The sequence below is a fragment of the Hippoglossus hippoglossus genome, chromosome 24 (assembly GCF_009819705.1).
Source record: "Hippoglossus hippoglossus isolate fHipHip1 chromosome 24, fHipHip1.pri, whole genome shotgun sequence".
In the NCBI taxonomy this organism is placed as follows: Eukaryota; Metazoa; Chordata; class Actinopteri; order Pleuronectiformes; family Pleuronectidae; genus Hippoglossus; species Hippoglossus hippoglossus.
The window spans coordinates 11,676,594-11,691,627 of NC_047174.1; the positions used below are offsets into that span (position 1 = coordinate 11,676,594).

The 15,034-nt window shown below is 43.1% G+C and overlaps 1 protein-coding gene across 1 annotated transcript; it reads right to left on the reverse strand.

The window, feature by feature from the left end:
• Positions 1-295: 295 nt before the first annotated feature.
• Positions 296-11,023, reverse strand: rnf217 (ring finger protein 217). The gene is made up of 7 exons (XM_034580875.1): positions 9,978-11,023; positions 5,481-5,702; positions 5,051-5,215; positions 3,929-4,026; positions 3,725-3,828; positions 2,218-2,289; positions 296-1,565 (listed from the first exon to the last, which is right to left on the reverse strand). Exons 1-7 carry the CDS (start codon positions 10,920-10,922, stop codon positions 1,489-1,491), a joined length of 1,683 nt encoding a protein of 560 aa, XP_034436766.1. The 5' UTR covers positions 10,923-11,023; the 3' UTR covers positions 296-1,488.
• Positions 11,024-15,034: the final 4,011 nt, after the last annotated feature.

The following is a 15,034-nucleotide window of genomic DNA, read 5'->3' on the forward strand; positions in this document are numbered from 1 at the left end:
AACACTGTATTTTGTGTTTCGACAGGCACCATTTGAAGCGTTGCGATCAGTCATTTGCATTCTTTCCTTCTGAATGGTTTCCAGCTGCCTCGTGCATAATCATGTCTACGACCTGCGTGATCTTGTGCAGACGCCACAACACCGACAGCGACACCACCCGAACCTCTGCAAAGGGCAACCACCTAAAAAAACAATAACAAAAAACTAAGCCAACAAAGGGACGGGGACGACCGTCTGTCCTGCCACGTTCAGCATTTTGTTTTGGCACAATCAACACACAGCAGCATTTTTTTTTTTTTTTGATGATGCAGATACTGGCATACAGCATTTAGATTCGACAGAGATGAGCTGGCAAGCTGGGAGGGTGTGTGTGTGTGTGTGTGTGTGTGTGTATTTTTGTTACAGGCTACTTTGGGTGAAAAGCTGTGTCTGTGTCAACCATTTGGTAAAAAGCTGGGTTTTTTTGTGTGAGTGGCTAAGCCTTGGGCAAATCTCCAGGAAAGAATGTAAGTCTATAGTGATCTGTGTGTGTGAGCCACCATCCAGCGAGGAAGAATGAAAAGAAAGTGAGGAAGACAGAGGCACATAAGAGGAAAGAGTTGATGGAAATCCTCAACAGAAAACAATGGAGTTTCACTAAAAATCCCACTGGTGCTGTAATTAAAAGCCACACAAAGCAACTTTCACGTCTTCTAAGAAGAACGTGAGCTCAGGCAGAGTCAGTTTTATCCAGATTAGCCAATAGCAAAAGCAGCAGAGTCGTATCATCCCTCCATCCATCAGACTTCAGTTATTCTACCTTCCAGTGTGTGCTTCTTTTAGATATCCATATTCAAACTCTGTCTCCAGCAGAGAAAGAGAGCCCAGTTCTTGGTGAATCAGTAAAAAACTAATTTCTCCATCATGGCTTGTTCCAAATTCAGTTTCCATTCTCACACTGTTTCCTTTCTATCTGCATTATTCACCTGTGAGAGCCTCCGATCATTTCACCAGTTGTTCCAGCAGTGAGTGTTCCTTGAAGTATTTTTTTCTGGTATCCAAACATCTCCTCTTTCAGCGCATCCTCACATGAGCGGGTGTAAACAAATCTGCGTCCGTCTGTTACCTGTGTTTTGATTTGCTATCCAGAAAGACAGCTGTAAATGTGAGACTGAAAATCTGCATGTGTGAAGTGTTGAAACCTACAGTGACGGGTCCGGTAAAAGAGCAGCAAAGTCCTCATGGCTGTGAAATGTTAGAAAGTTTGAAGTGATTTGAAACAGTTGTTCTCCATTACGTGACCAGACAGTGATTCCTCCAGAATTCAACTTACATTTGTGTAGGTTTTACGTCTTTTTCGGTTTGATTATCCTCGTTCTCACTTACTGCTCGTTTTCCAATGTTCCTCTAAGAATGCTGCGATGACTCAGCCTGGCACGTCTGTCCCTGAGGAAATGTGGGCGTTGTCGTTTCAAGCTGCGCGGTCTGGATGTAGTGCAGCGGCAGATCTCAGATCCACCGTCCAGAGCCCTGAGTGCGCTGCTTCTTCCTCTTACACACGTAGTAGACGGGGAAAGCCACCAAACCTGCGGACAAGCACAGTGTTTGAACAGTTACAGGCAAAATGTATAAATATGCTTTTTTTCCCTGATACTTTCACTGTCTGTCAATGATAAAATCTCATGACATTTCCAGATGGATTGGATTTGATTATTCAATAATGTGGTGCCCTGTAAACAGATTTGTCATATGTCAAATTAAGCTGAAAGAGAGGGAGGATTGAAGAAGCTGATTCTATTAACGATGAAAATAAATATGAATCTGCCATCACGCCATGTTAGACCTTGGCAGAACATCTGTCAGACACAGGGTAGAGGTTCACACTAATTACAGCTCAGCTGAGGCATCGGTGGCTCACAAGACTGAAAGAGCAGCTGAGAGAGAGAGAGAGAGAGAGAGAGAGAGAATCTATCTATTTATCTATCTATTTGCCCATCCATCCACATCTATCCATCCATCCATCCATCAAAAGCACCAGCATATATCTCTCTGTCTGTCCATCCATCCATCGGCCCATTCCAAACAGGCATGTTTACAATGGTCACTGCACTAGTCTCTTAAAAAAACAGAAATGTTTGACTTGTCATCGACTGGTTGGAACAAAATGTCGCTGTTATCTGTTTACTGCTCTTCCCCCTGATTAAGACTCATGTGTGTTCAGGTGTGTGGTTGAGTTACCTATCACCAGTGCGAGAGCTCCCAGCACCACCACCAGCACAATGACCACTGGAGCTATCAGCACCTTAGTGGCTGCAGAGAGAAACAGACAGAGGAGAACAAGACCATGATCTCATGCTCTTTCAGTCGGGACAAACATTGCGTGGTTCAATTTGAATGATTTGTTTTGCTGTTGTGTCGCATTTAAATCTTAATGCATCCCTGCAGAATTTGTTAAATGTTTGGTCACCAGTGTGCAGTTACAGAAGCTACTGAGTGCAGAGCATGTTTTAGTGAAAATTATCAGCTCCATTTACAGTGAAATCATTCATATGAAGTGTAAAATCCGTGGTGCTAACCCTCCGTGACGCATTGAGAGCTGTAATGGGTAAATTATTCTTGTTAGGGGGCAAATTAGCCGCCGGTCCGACAGGCTCCCGCTGGTATAACTAGCTGTAGCTGTCATGGAGAACAGAGTCAAGCGGATCTATCAGAGGAGTTCAAACTCCTGCAGGCTCGCTGCGGCAATCATTTGATAAACGTGAAAAGATAATTGTGGATAACATAATCCGAGACAGTGTGTGATTCATTCACACTTCATTATAAAGCTTTTCCTCAGTGGCCTCCGCGAGTACAGTCAGATGTGAATGGGCTCTCTCATGATGCAGCTATAACATACAGTATGTTTTTGTACAGTACATTTTGCAAATGGCTGTTTTCAGCTTTGCTCGAGCTTTGGCTCCAAGGAAAGAAATGTTGGTCTGTTTGATGAATAAAATGGCTCAAAAAGTATTAGATTTAGATTAAACTCTGGTTGATGGTGACCGTGCAAAACATGCCATCTTCTTAACATCAGCATCATACTAACGCATGTCAGACCATCTGTGTGTGTATCAAGCCTTTGTAGTTGCAAATCACTGTCTTGATAATACTTGAATTCAGACCTGGTTTGGTCAAATACGCAATTGCTTTCCACTGTCTCTCAATACCAGTGATTGCACCTGACCACACATTATTTTAGGAACAGCACACCCATGGGTGCTCAGATGGGTGCAAGAGTTTTTTGCTATTTAAACGATTTAGACGCTGGACAGGGAAAATTAAAAGAGCGTCAGTTTGAAACACTTGACACCATTTTGTGCCGAGTGTAAGATACGGCACTTCGTCATTTTTTATCTAAAACAAGATAAAAAAATGATACTGCTTTGTGATTTCTATCAGTTTTGCTCATTAAAATTACACAATAATAATCTCCAGTTGAGTGTAAAGTGGTGTGATAAATAATTGGCAGTCATGGAGAGCAGAACTACAGTAGATAAGGCAGGTTAAGAACACAGGAAACAAAAAAAAAGTATCCCAACTAGTATTTATTGTTACCTAACTCGTAAATCCTAAACTATTATAAAAAAAGCAAATCAGCGGGTAATAACAGAAGTGATATTGGCTGTGTAAGTGTAAATCTCAATATTTCTGACAGAATGCTAAGAAAAGAAAATCTTCAGGATTCACAAAGCATAAACCAACATACCACAGACGGAGCCTCTGATGAACCGTCTCAGATGAGGTTTATCGGGCAGATAGCGATACTTGCAGCCAAACACGCTGAGGTTGGATGTATGGTCCCCGAAAAACCTAAAAATAAAGATGGTGGAAATTAAATCCGAGCTGCAGGAAAGAAAAGTGGAAGCAGGAGGAAGAAGAAAAAAAACAAGAAAGAAATAAAGTTTCTAACCTGAGGTGTCGGTAGCGCTCCCCACAGCGGTAACAGAAGTTTGTGTTACATTGTGTGCATGTCATGTGGTCACATCCCTCTGTACGCTGTATATGGATCTAGAAAAACACAATGATAGTAAAATGAGAACAATTTCCGAACTTGACTGACATTTGAAATGCAACACTGGCAGGTGTTTCTCTCGTTTCCACATTTTAAACTAAAATACTTTGGTTCAGTATCAATTGAAGGGCACAGCAGCATGAGTGCAGCAGCTCAGCTAATGGATCTTCACTTCTCGGCTCCTGTATCACTGAGCAGTTTTCCCGTAGCTGCTCTCAGCCTCTTCTTTTTTACCCCCACCCAAACACAGCCTGACACCAATTTGTGGGCTTCACAGTCAAATCCTCTCTCGCTGCTTCCAGAGCAGGAATTCAGAGACAGGGAGCTGCGGTGTGACAAACACAGATGGAGGGCGTTTGCTCCCTTGAGCAAACATTTCCCATGTACCGGTAATGAGCTTGATTCATGCCTTCCTTTTCTCATCTTCTGACAGTCACATCAGATACTGTAATGAGCCCGAGAGGTAAGACCAGGCTGAGTTTATGACTGTGACAGTCGACCAGATGTGATTCTGTGCAGCACAGACGTTATTATTTTTCCCAATATGTACATTATGTGTGTGTCTCTGATCTGTTGCAGCCCATGCACTTTAAGTCTCGAGCTCTACAGCGCCCCATCCATCACCCCTTTCTGCTTTTAATGCTTCTTTACCTTCATCGATTTATTCATCTACACTGATTCCACGCTCCATCAGTCAACTCCCTTTCCATTTACACACACCCACCTTCTGTTGCAGAAACAGCCAGCAACCCTTATACACACTATGATGCTCTACAGCATGAAAACAGCATCGTACCAGCTTGTATCGCAAACTTCTTTGGTCACGACCAACATGCATGTCCAGAACTTGTCCAAGCACTCACAAACACACAAGCCTATCTTATCACTGGTACAGACAATTTCATGTGAAAACAATTCCCAGTGTGAAATCATTGAAGTTATTATATTTCCAATATATTGTATGTATTTTCTTCTCCAAAACCATCTGGTGACCCCCCGGACACTATCCCCGGTTCTTACCCTGCACTGTGGACATTTCTGGGCGTTTCTTTGTCCATGTTCTATGACACTTGCCCACGATCGTAGCAGCTTGTCTCCTCTCCTGTAGTCGCGGCACTTGAGGCCATTGTGCCAGGGCGCGTGGCATTTAAAGCACCACACAAACTGGCAGTTTTCACACTGAATCTACAGTCAGGACAGAAGACAGTACACTCATGCTTAGATTACTTTTTTTAAAGATATTTTTGGAGCAATTTTTTGCCTTTATTTGATAGGACAGGTACAGCGTGAATGGGGGAGAGGGAAGTGACACACCTCTATGCAGCACCCCTAGATTACTTTTTATTACTTTAGTAGGTGCTATATATCAGCTGTTAGTGTTTAATTTCATGTATTTCACTGAGTATTGCTTCTAAAGGTGCTGGAGTGTTTATTGTAACCGTCTTCTTACCTTGTACTTGTGCTCGGACTGGTTGTTGTTGTGCTTCTTCAGAGAGGTAAAGTCACTGCACTGGGGGCACGGCTTGGTGCTCGAATCCAGCTGATTCAACTCCAGGAAGTAACGGTACTTGGCCACGTCCTCATTGGCCAGGTGGGAAACCACCACGCTCTCCTTCAGGTAGCCACTGCACTCTGGGATCGGGCAGCTGATGTGTGGTTTGGCCACTCGCACCTGGGGGAAGGTCACAGAAAGGGTGACTGATAGCAACGGAATTTGAATCCCACTGCAGTCTCTACGTGCATTAACACTTAATTAAATAAATGCGAGGACAAAAGATAAAATACACGCTACACGTTTGGAATCTGTGCTTCTAGCAGCACCAACTGCTCCATTGTGTGTTTGAGTGGTGGTTTTCTCTGATATAGAGACAGACTATCAGCACCAGAGCTACATGAATATGTTCACACCACTGATGGAAATGGTTAATAATTTACCAAAGAATGGAGGGAATGATTAGCAGTTGAACAGAAGACTGGATGAGGCAGTGGAGAAAGAGGAAGTATTTCACACACACAGACACACACACAGTCAGTGTGTACCAAATCAAACTACGCTTTTTTTCACTTGAAAGATGGTTTCAGTCTTTTTAAGGTAGTCCTTATCACGCAGATGTTTGTTTAAGTGTTAATTTTTCCAGTAAGTTTGGTTTTAATTGGTTATTTGATGCTATAAAAATGTGGTAAAACTTCATGATTGACAGCCGAGACTGACTCGTGATTGGTCGTGATTGTATCGATGGGAACTCGATACCACGGCACCAACCCCCGATTGCTACTGCACAGACAATTGCGTAAGCGGCACAAGCAGCATTCAAATTGAGGATATATAAGCTTCATTTACGAACAGTGGAAGGAAGTGGAGACGCATTGTGCATCTTTATACACAGTCTATGGTTAGTCCTCATCAAATGTTACCGATGATATGGTAATTATTTATGGTAAGATGGCTGAATCACTAAGTTCCACTGTGAACGTCTTATTCTTTTGTTTCCTTTTCACCATCTATCTCTCACTCTTATCAGATTTTTTGGTTTCTGGGCATCTCTTCTTCTCTTTTCCTTCTTTCTATCTCTTCCTCATTTAAAATTGTCTTTCTGTCTTATTCTCTCTCCCCCCACACTTTGTCATCAAAGCCAGAGCGACCGGTTGTGGTCACACATGATATGGCATTTTGTCAGTTTGTGTGATGTGACAACAGAAAGCGCCGCCCTCTGACGTTGTTGTATCTAATATCCCCTACAGCACATGCACACACCCAAAGACTATTTATTACCAGCTGTATAAAAAACATATCCTCCGCAGGCATGAGAGCTGATGTGTTATTAATGTTGCCACAACATTCAGGCTGTGATCAAAGCCTGACTGGTCGGACAGGTTTGGAAAGCACCGCCACCCCCACCCCCATTCTCTGTATAACACACTCACGTTTGTGCAGCCAAACCAAAATCTTAACCAAATTAAAATTCACATCTTATCCCTAACCTGGACCTCAGCAATTATGTTTTGCCTCATTGGTGATTGGGCTTTAGTCCTCATATATACCGATAATCTAAAAAAATGATTCATTAAGTATATTCAAGTCAGCATATGTTTTCAATTGTGTGTGTGTGTGTTCAGACCATAGACTGTAAATAAAGATAAACGATGTGACTGCTCCCCAAAAGTTAAGCTAAAGCGTCTAAACCGCCACCTGGTGGTTGGCTGCAGTATAGGTCATAAATCCTGCCTCCTCCATGTTAGTGGATGGGACATGAAGCAAACTAAAGCATCAAAGTACAGGTCAAATACATTTTTCTCCAAGATAGTTTCTCACATTGTGGGTAGCTCTTATCACACTAATGTGTGTTCAAGTGCTGATTATTGTTAAGTTTGGCTTGAACTACTTATTTGATGCTATAAAAAACAGGGTGAAATGTCATGATTTGACAGCTGTGATGGACTCGTGACTCATCGAGCGCTTGTATCGACAGGACCTTGCTACAATAGCTCCATCCCCGGATCGCAACTGTGCAGAATCTGGCTCCAAATGCACAAGATGGCAGTGTTCCATAAAGCGTTGTCCATACACAGTCTATGATCGAAAAGTGTACAATTTTTGAGTGAACTCTAGTTTGTCACTTCAAATAAAAAGAAAAAACAACACGTACAATATGGCCTCATTATAAACAAGTTACCGATTTAACCTCTGGCAGAACAGTAAGAAGTAAACCAGTGCATTCCACCCTCCGACTGCATCCATTAACCCTGCCTGCCCTCCTTGCCGAAGTGCCCTGGGGCAAAGTGCTACATCCCCACTTCAGGTTCTTTCTCTGATCGCATACTGTGATCTCTCTGACTTCACACTCACTGTACTTACCGAGTGTTGACACTGAGCGTGTCTGCCGCACATGAACAGAAACAGATTCCACCCACACAGGAGAGTTTACATGACCCTTATCTCATCCTCAGTGTGCTTATCACAGAGTCTGCCTGTCTCTGTGTTTGTATGTATGATCACCCATGCATCACTATCAAAGAAAGATAATAACAAGTATAGAGTAGTCCACTGTTTTATCAAAACAGATTACAGACGATTACTGCACCAGCTCACGAACAAGGCACTTAAATACAAAAAATTGTTTTAATCCATCATGAGACACTTAAGCTGCAGTGGGAGGCAGCAGTTGGCAAAGTGCTTTTCACTGCGTAGACCCTTTTTCCATGGCAGCTACACTAAAGATTAATGGAGGTAAATGTTTTATCTATCAATTATTAAGTTTCCTGATGTATCAGTAAATCAACATCAGGATCAATCGATAAGATCTCTGAACAGACTCTTTACTCTGAATCAATATTCAAAAGTCATGCACAGTGGAAGAAACTGCTGAGTGCCTCCCCAGTTATCTATTTCCACCAGAAGGTATGCCGTCTCCTTCGAACTGACCAAACAACTAGAATGTCACTCAGTAGAGCACTTGCCTCCTCCATGGCCCAACATTCCCCTTAAATTCAATTAAATCGCACCAAATTGCACACTAATAAGCTGCTTTCACACATGCACTCAACTTCAGATATTTTCTTTATGTTTTCTGGAGGGGCTTTATGTGAGAACGCACGCGTCTGTTGCTCTGGACATTTTGAAAACGTTTCCTGTCCAAGTAAAATGTAAAAAAGTGTGAGAATACAGCAGGAAAATGTCCAGAAAAGATGTACAGTAAGCAAGTGGGATGGACGCAAAATGGACAAAAACAGAAACAAAAAACAATATCTCAGGATGAAAAATAGAGATGTATAAGACGCAGACAAAAATGTCAACTTGTACAGACAATGAGATTTGAGAGCTTTTGGCAATTAGGGCCCAATTTTGATGTTGCTGTGAACGCGTCTGATGTGGAACATCTCCTGCTGCACTCTTCATACATATGCATGATTTTTCTTCCAAGATTCATCCATCATTTCCTTAGCAAAAACGTCCTGTCTCACAACACTAAAGAAAATGAAAAATGTCTAGATTTGCAACAAAATGTCATGGGTTCTTTCTCGGCCCCCATGTCCCATACTTCCACCAAGTTTTGTTGAAATCTGTTGAGTAGTTTTCGCGTAATCCTGCTGAAAGACCAACAAACAAACAAATGGACAGGGGTGAAAACAGAACCTCATTGGTGCTTCTCCCTGCTCGTGCATTTTTTCAGCATTGTTTACATACTGCATTGTATTGACCTTTTGTCAATGCAGTAGATAAGTAGGTAATGCTAGGACAGCCAAGACGAAGTACAAACAAAGAACACAGTGCTGCATTTCAGTGGAAGGATCTTCCTTATAGTTGAGCCTCAGAGGAGCAAACTCTACTGAATAAGCCAAATATCAAAACACACACACATACAAGTGTGCTGTTGTGAAAAGAGTTCCTGCCAAGGTCCCACTTTTAGTGCAGATTGTGTGTGACCCAGATTGTGAGAAAACAACATTCATCACAAGATGAGGAGACCTGCAGATGTTGAGCGGTGGCATTAGAGTCCAATTTGTCCTGATTATCAGCGAGGAGTGAACTTCAAACTCTTAATCCAGGTATTTTTTTCTTTAAGTAACTGAAACATGCGGTGTCGGCTTGTTGGTGAGGGATCAGTATTTTTCCACACTTCTCTGAATTCGCAGTCATGCCCCTGCCTCGGGGGCAAACAAGACGGCAAACACAAGACATGAAAGTCTAACAGAGACGATAGTGTATATGTGTTACTTGCTGGTGAGGGACACGTCAACCTGGGACACACACACACACACACACACTCATCAGTGCGACACCATGCTGCACTGTATTGTATACACCCCACCCCTTGCCTATCATCCCTCTCACCAACCTTACACACACATCCTGCAGCATAATATACTGTATTATCCTCACTCCACAACTTTGCCCCCCCTCCCTCTCACCAACATGGAACACACACACACACACACACACACACACCTGGGAGCTGACGTAGAGTTTCAAACACTCATCACACACGGCCATCCTGCAGCAGAGCAGGGGCTCGATGGTTTTGTCTTCCAGGCACACGCGGCAGCCCTGCACCGCGCTCCCCGCATCGTCCTGATCCTTGTACAGCTGGTTGGAAATGTCCCCGAAAGGGTCCACCAGGTCGTCCAGCGTGTACAGCGGCGGCGGCTCGGGACTCGAACCCGCCTCCTGCTCTGTCTCGGAGCCCGGGTCCGCAGGGTCAGGTGCGTCCGCCTCATCGTGTGAGGATTCAGTGCAGTGTACGTCGTTGGCGATGCAGTAAACAGTGCAGTAGACGTGTTGTTTGACACCATGTGACTCCTCTGCACTCACAGTGTTACCGTCACTGTCGCATGTTCGATGCCACTGATCCGCATGTGCATCCGAAGTCGTCAACTCGCTCGGGGTCGGCTCGTTTTTAATCCCCGCGTCGCCCGTTTCTACGTCCGACTTTTTGCAGTCGCCACAGTCGCCTCCATGGCCGTCGTTGGTGACGCTGCTCTGGTTGTTTTCCTGCATCCGCCGGCCTGCGCTGAACCGGAGGGAGGGAGATTTCCCGACCCCGAAATTCCTCCTCAGAATCTCCACGGCGCTCGCCCTCCTCCTCCTCTCTCCTCCTCCTCCGTTGCAGTTGTTGTTGTTGTTGCCCCCCGCATCCTTCCCCCCCTCGCCGCCGCTCCTCCCGCCGCCTCCGTCGAGCGACAACCGGGAGTCTGACCTGCCGACGTCGCGGTGCTCGTCTGCGACCGGCCGCTCAACTTTGCCGTCCGCGAAGGAAGTTTCCAGGCTGCGGGACAGTCTCGCCCTCCCCTTCTCCTTCTCCTCCTCCTCCTCGAAGCTGCCGATGAAACTCGGCATCCCGCAGGCGTCAGCTACCGGTCCGTCATGTTCCATCCCCGGTTGGACTCTCCCCATGTGAAGAGCGTCCCTCTCCCGGAGCGACCTCCGCCTGTGTCGCTCGCTTACACAACTCCCAACAACCAAAACAAAACAAAGCAGCTGCAGCGGCGGCGGCACTTCCGGGTCTCGGCGTCAGCGTGCGGGAGAGCAGCGATAGGCCGAGGGGAAGCCTAGTGGTGGAGTCATGGTGACTGCAGCGGACCCGAGGATCACCGAGGATGGACCCACAACTGACCCGGGTCCACGGGGGCCCCACAAGACCCCAGGCTCTGTATGTAAACTAGACTGCGATAAGGGCCTCAAAGGGATAGTTCCCCACGAAGAATGAGAATTCCCTCATTATCTACTCACCACTATGCCGATGGAGGGGTGGGTGAAGTGTTGTGAGTCCACAAAACACTTTTGGAGTTTCAGGGGTAAACAGCGTTTCAGCCAAATCCAATACAATTGAAGTAAATGGTGACCGACGTAAAAATTAAACAGTGGGTCAGAAAGTTAGGATCTTACTCTGTGAGGTCTGGGCTCAAAATGGTCCCTTTACAGATATCTGTGCACTCACAAACAGTAGTGTTTCCCTGACCTCAGAGGCCATTTCATTGACTTACATCCATTTCCTGGAGACTCACTCTCAGCCTTAACCATATTACTTGCCTAACCCTAATCCTAACCTAAACCAAATTCTAACAAACTGGTGATTGTCATAGTCCTTAGTGTGGGTGTGTTTTGGCTGTAGGTGGAGTGGGTATGACTTGGACTGCAGTTCATAAATGGGTGATAATGTTTTTGATGATTCACATCAATGAAACCATACGTATGCCGTATGTGGCCCAGACATTAACCTTGAGCAATACATTGTGTTCCTCTATTTGAAGGACAATCACATTTTGTACCTATTATTTTAGCTGGTTTTATTATCACTAGTGGTAGTAGTAGCAGCTAGACAATCCTAGGATACACACAGTATTTGAAAGGCTGTTGAGGTATTACTTTCTATTGCATCACCCACTCGATTCTCATCTACTCTGTAACGTTCCCCTTTTAAACCAAATCCCATTTCATATTTGATGGAAAAGTGACACTTCAACAGAGAACAATGAAAGTAATTAGGACTGACACACTTTTAGCTGAGGCGCTGTTGGCACAGCTTTCAAATAAACCTTACCGGCGCGCCTGTAAAATGGGTTGTTAGGTCTGCTACAACTCCTAATTAACGCCATAGGCCACACAACCACAGTAATTAGTTTGCTTGTCCTGGCTGTCCCCACTTCGTTTTAGTGGAGAATGCCAGCAATGTTAAAAACAGCCTTTACAAGTGCGAGTCTCTGCTTATTACATAATAATCAAAAAAGCCATCAGACGTTCTCGGGAGTGTGTAGTTCCTCGCTAAGCAGATAAAAAAGTGGAGATGGTGTGCCGTCTACGAATAAATATTTAAACTACTTCCAACCGCGAGCGTTTACTCTTATCAGGAACACAGCAGAATGCATCTATATAGAGTTTTATACACACGCTCAAGAGGTTTTTAGTCTTAATTGGGTATTTGTGTCTTGTTTTATTTAAACACTCTATTCTCATAACAATGAATTTACCTCAGAGCACCGGTATATTTCCTCAGCAAAGGAACGAAAGTGCTTCCTGGCAATGATCTGGCTGTGTGTAGTAAAGGAGACACTGATGTCCTTGTCAGGATGTCTGCAATCAGGGTTTGGATTTTGCCTGCAGCAGTCTTTCAGGCTCTTGTTTCAGTGGGGGACAGGTTTGGCTTTATTTCAGTCATTTTAGAAAGTGCATTTTCCTCAGAACTGAAATACCTGGAAAACACTTGGCCGGACTACAAAGACCACCCCAACCACCCACAATAAATGCAAACAGTCAATACTTTAGTCATTTGCATGCATAATGTAGCAGGCATAAATCATTTGAGGACAAAATCTCTCTGCAAGGTGTCAGAAAACAGAGGACACAAGTGTAGACTTGACTTCTTCACTGTCTACTTTATTCCCAACTGTCTAGTTTATGTACAGTCAGTCACCTGTGGGAAACCATCAGAAAAAGATGAGGTAAATCAACGTAAATGGTTCTCGTCAGTGGTGAACGTTAACAAATCAACCCAGAGTCACAGAGGAAGATTGGAGTTTTTTTCCACTGGTAGTTCGTACTAGCAGCATAATCCTGCATTAGAGCACTGACAGTGGGGTTGTTTCTTAATGTATCAGGATTATGTGTTATTGCATTCTGAGAGCTGATTTATATTAATCGCAGATTAAATGAAAGCAAATGCACTTTTACAAAGCGTGAAACGAATGCTTTTATACTCTCTACAATTAGCACCAGGTTGCTAAATTAAGAAGCTAAGCTGGTTGGAGTACCTCAGGGTTCATTCGTGGGTCCCAAACAATTATTTTTCTTGTGCGTAGTCATGTAGTGCAAATTATTGACTTAATACCCCTTTTCCATTTACATCTGTATTCCCATAGTAAACCACTTGAACAAGCACCATTGGCAATACTTTGAGACCCTAAAAATTCAGCTTCTTTAATTAGTGATAGGGATGATGATAGCTAACAATTCTGAATTCAATTCATAAAATGCAAATTTAGTTTTCAGACTAGCAAAATACATAGTTTTCCATTCCAAATATTATTAATACATTTACTCCATACTAAAATGCACTGTAGGTCACAACTGTCAAGCTTCAGAATGGAGTAGTTAGATATGGATAAGATAAATAAGAACAATGGTTTGAGTAAATGTTTTTAACAAAATAATAGTTTGGTTTCATGTTCTTGAATTTTTTTTTTTGCTCTATGAACAGAAGTGTATTTTTTTCTTTCGACAGACAAAAGCTGTATAGATAGTGCACAATGTAGATTATAGCTTTATCATCACTTATGTTGTTATTGCTCCTCAATGAGTTCTTCCTCTAGTTGAAATGTGTGTTGAGTTCAGAGCAGGTCATTACTCAGGAGGTTCTGGGTTAAGAGTCGTTGAGTTCACCAAGACACAATAAACAATATCCCGTGGTCTCACACACACACACGCACACACAGACACACACACAGTTGGGTCACATCATAAATCTGAAATGCTTTCTGTTTAGGTCGATATTCCACAGTGCCAGGTAATTTTAAATTGATCTAACCACATTAAGACTAATAAATTCACTAATAAATTCACTTTCAATTCAAATAGTGTAATTTGCTAATGACTTAAACAACCATCTTTTTCAATGAAGCCTCTTAATAACAGACCCTTTTCACAGTTGCTGATTTGAAATTTCCAGAAAGACATTACCGTTGCAGTGATTTAGTTTATTAAAAAGTAATGTGTGTTTAACAATTTTTATATAAATTAATAAATGTTAATTATGGGCTGAAGTGACAGAACGTTTAATGAAAATATCATAGACTATAGTGCAACTAATTCTCTTACCTCCCATTCTCCTCTTACTCTCTCCTTTCAAATAACTGTACAATTAGAAGAAATTAAACATAGTAGTCCCACTTGTACACAACATCATACATTAGTAGTCAACTAGAAAAAACAGTAAACACGGCCACATGTTATTAAAAAACGTCTAGAAGTTCAAAGTTACATTTTGTGTTTGTTTTACACTGTCGTAGCTATTTTCCTCCGTTACTCGACGGACATTTTGCGACTGTTATTTATAGAAAAAAATCACAAAGTTCACATTTAGGACTCTTTGAAGAGAGCTGAGGAGCATTCAACAAACCAAACAGTTCCCATTTTTAAGTAGCTAGTTAGTCACACGCAGCATGAGATTAAATACGCGACAGTTTTGGAAACACCTCATGCAAACACACAACATGTTGTTTCTGTCCTCCAGAGCGACCGTCAGTGGAGCCTCGCGGGGCAGCGGCTCAGATAAAACTGTTCAAGATAACTGGCAGAGGAAGGTGGACGGTGGACTTTGATATCAGTTGGAAAAGGGAAATGCTCTGTTATTCTGTCCTGTCAAGAGCAGCCGCTGTTTTCCCCACAAAAAAATGTTCCTCTGTTGATGAAGAAGGCCTCAAATGTTTGGTCCAGTTATCGCAACACAAATGCAACATGTTTAGCCTCCTTTCCAGAAGGACTCGGTTGATTTTCAGAATAGAACAAAACAG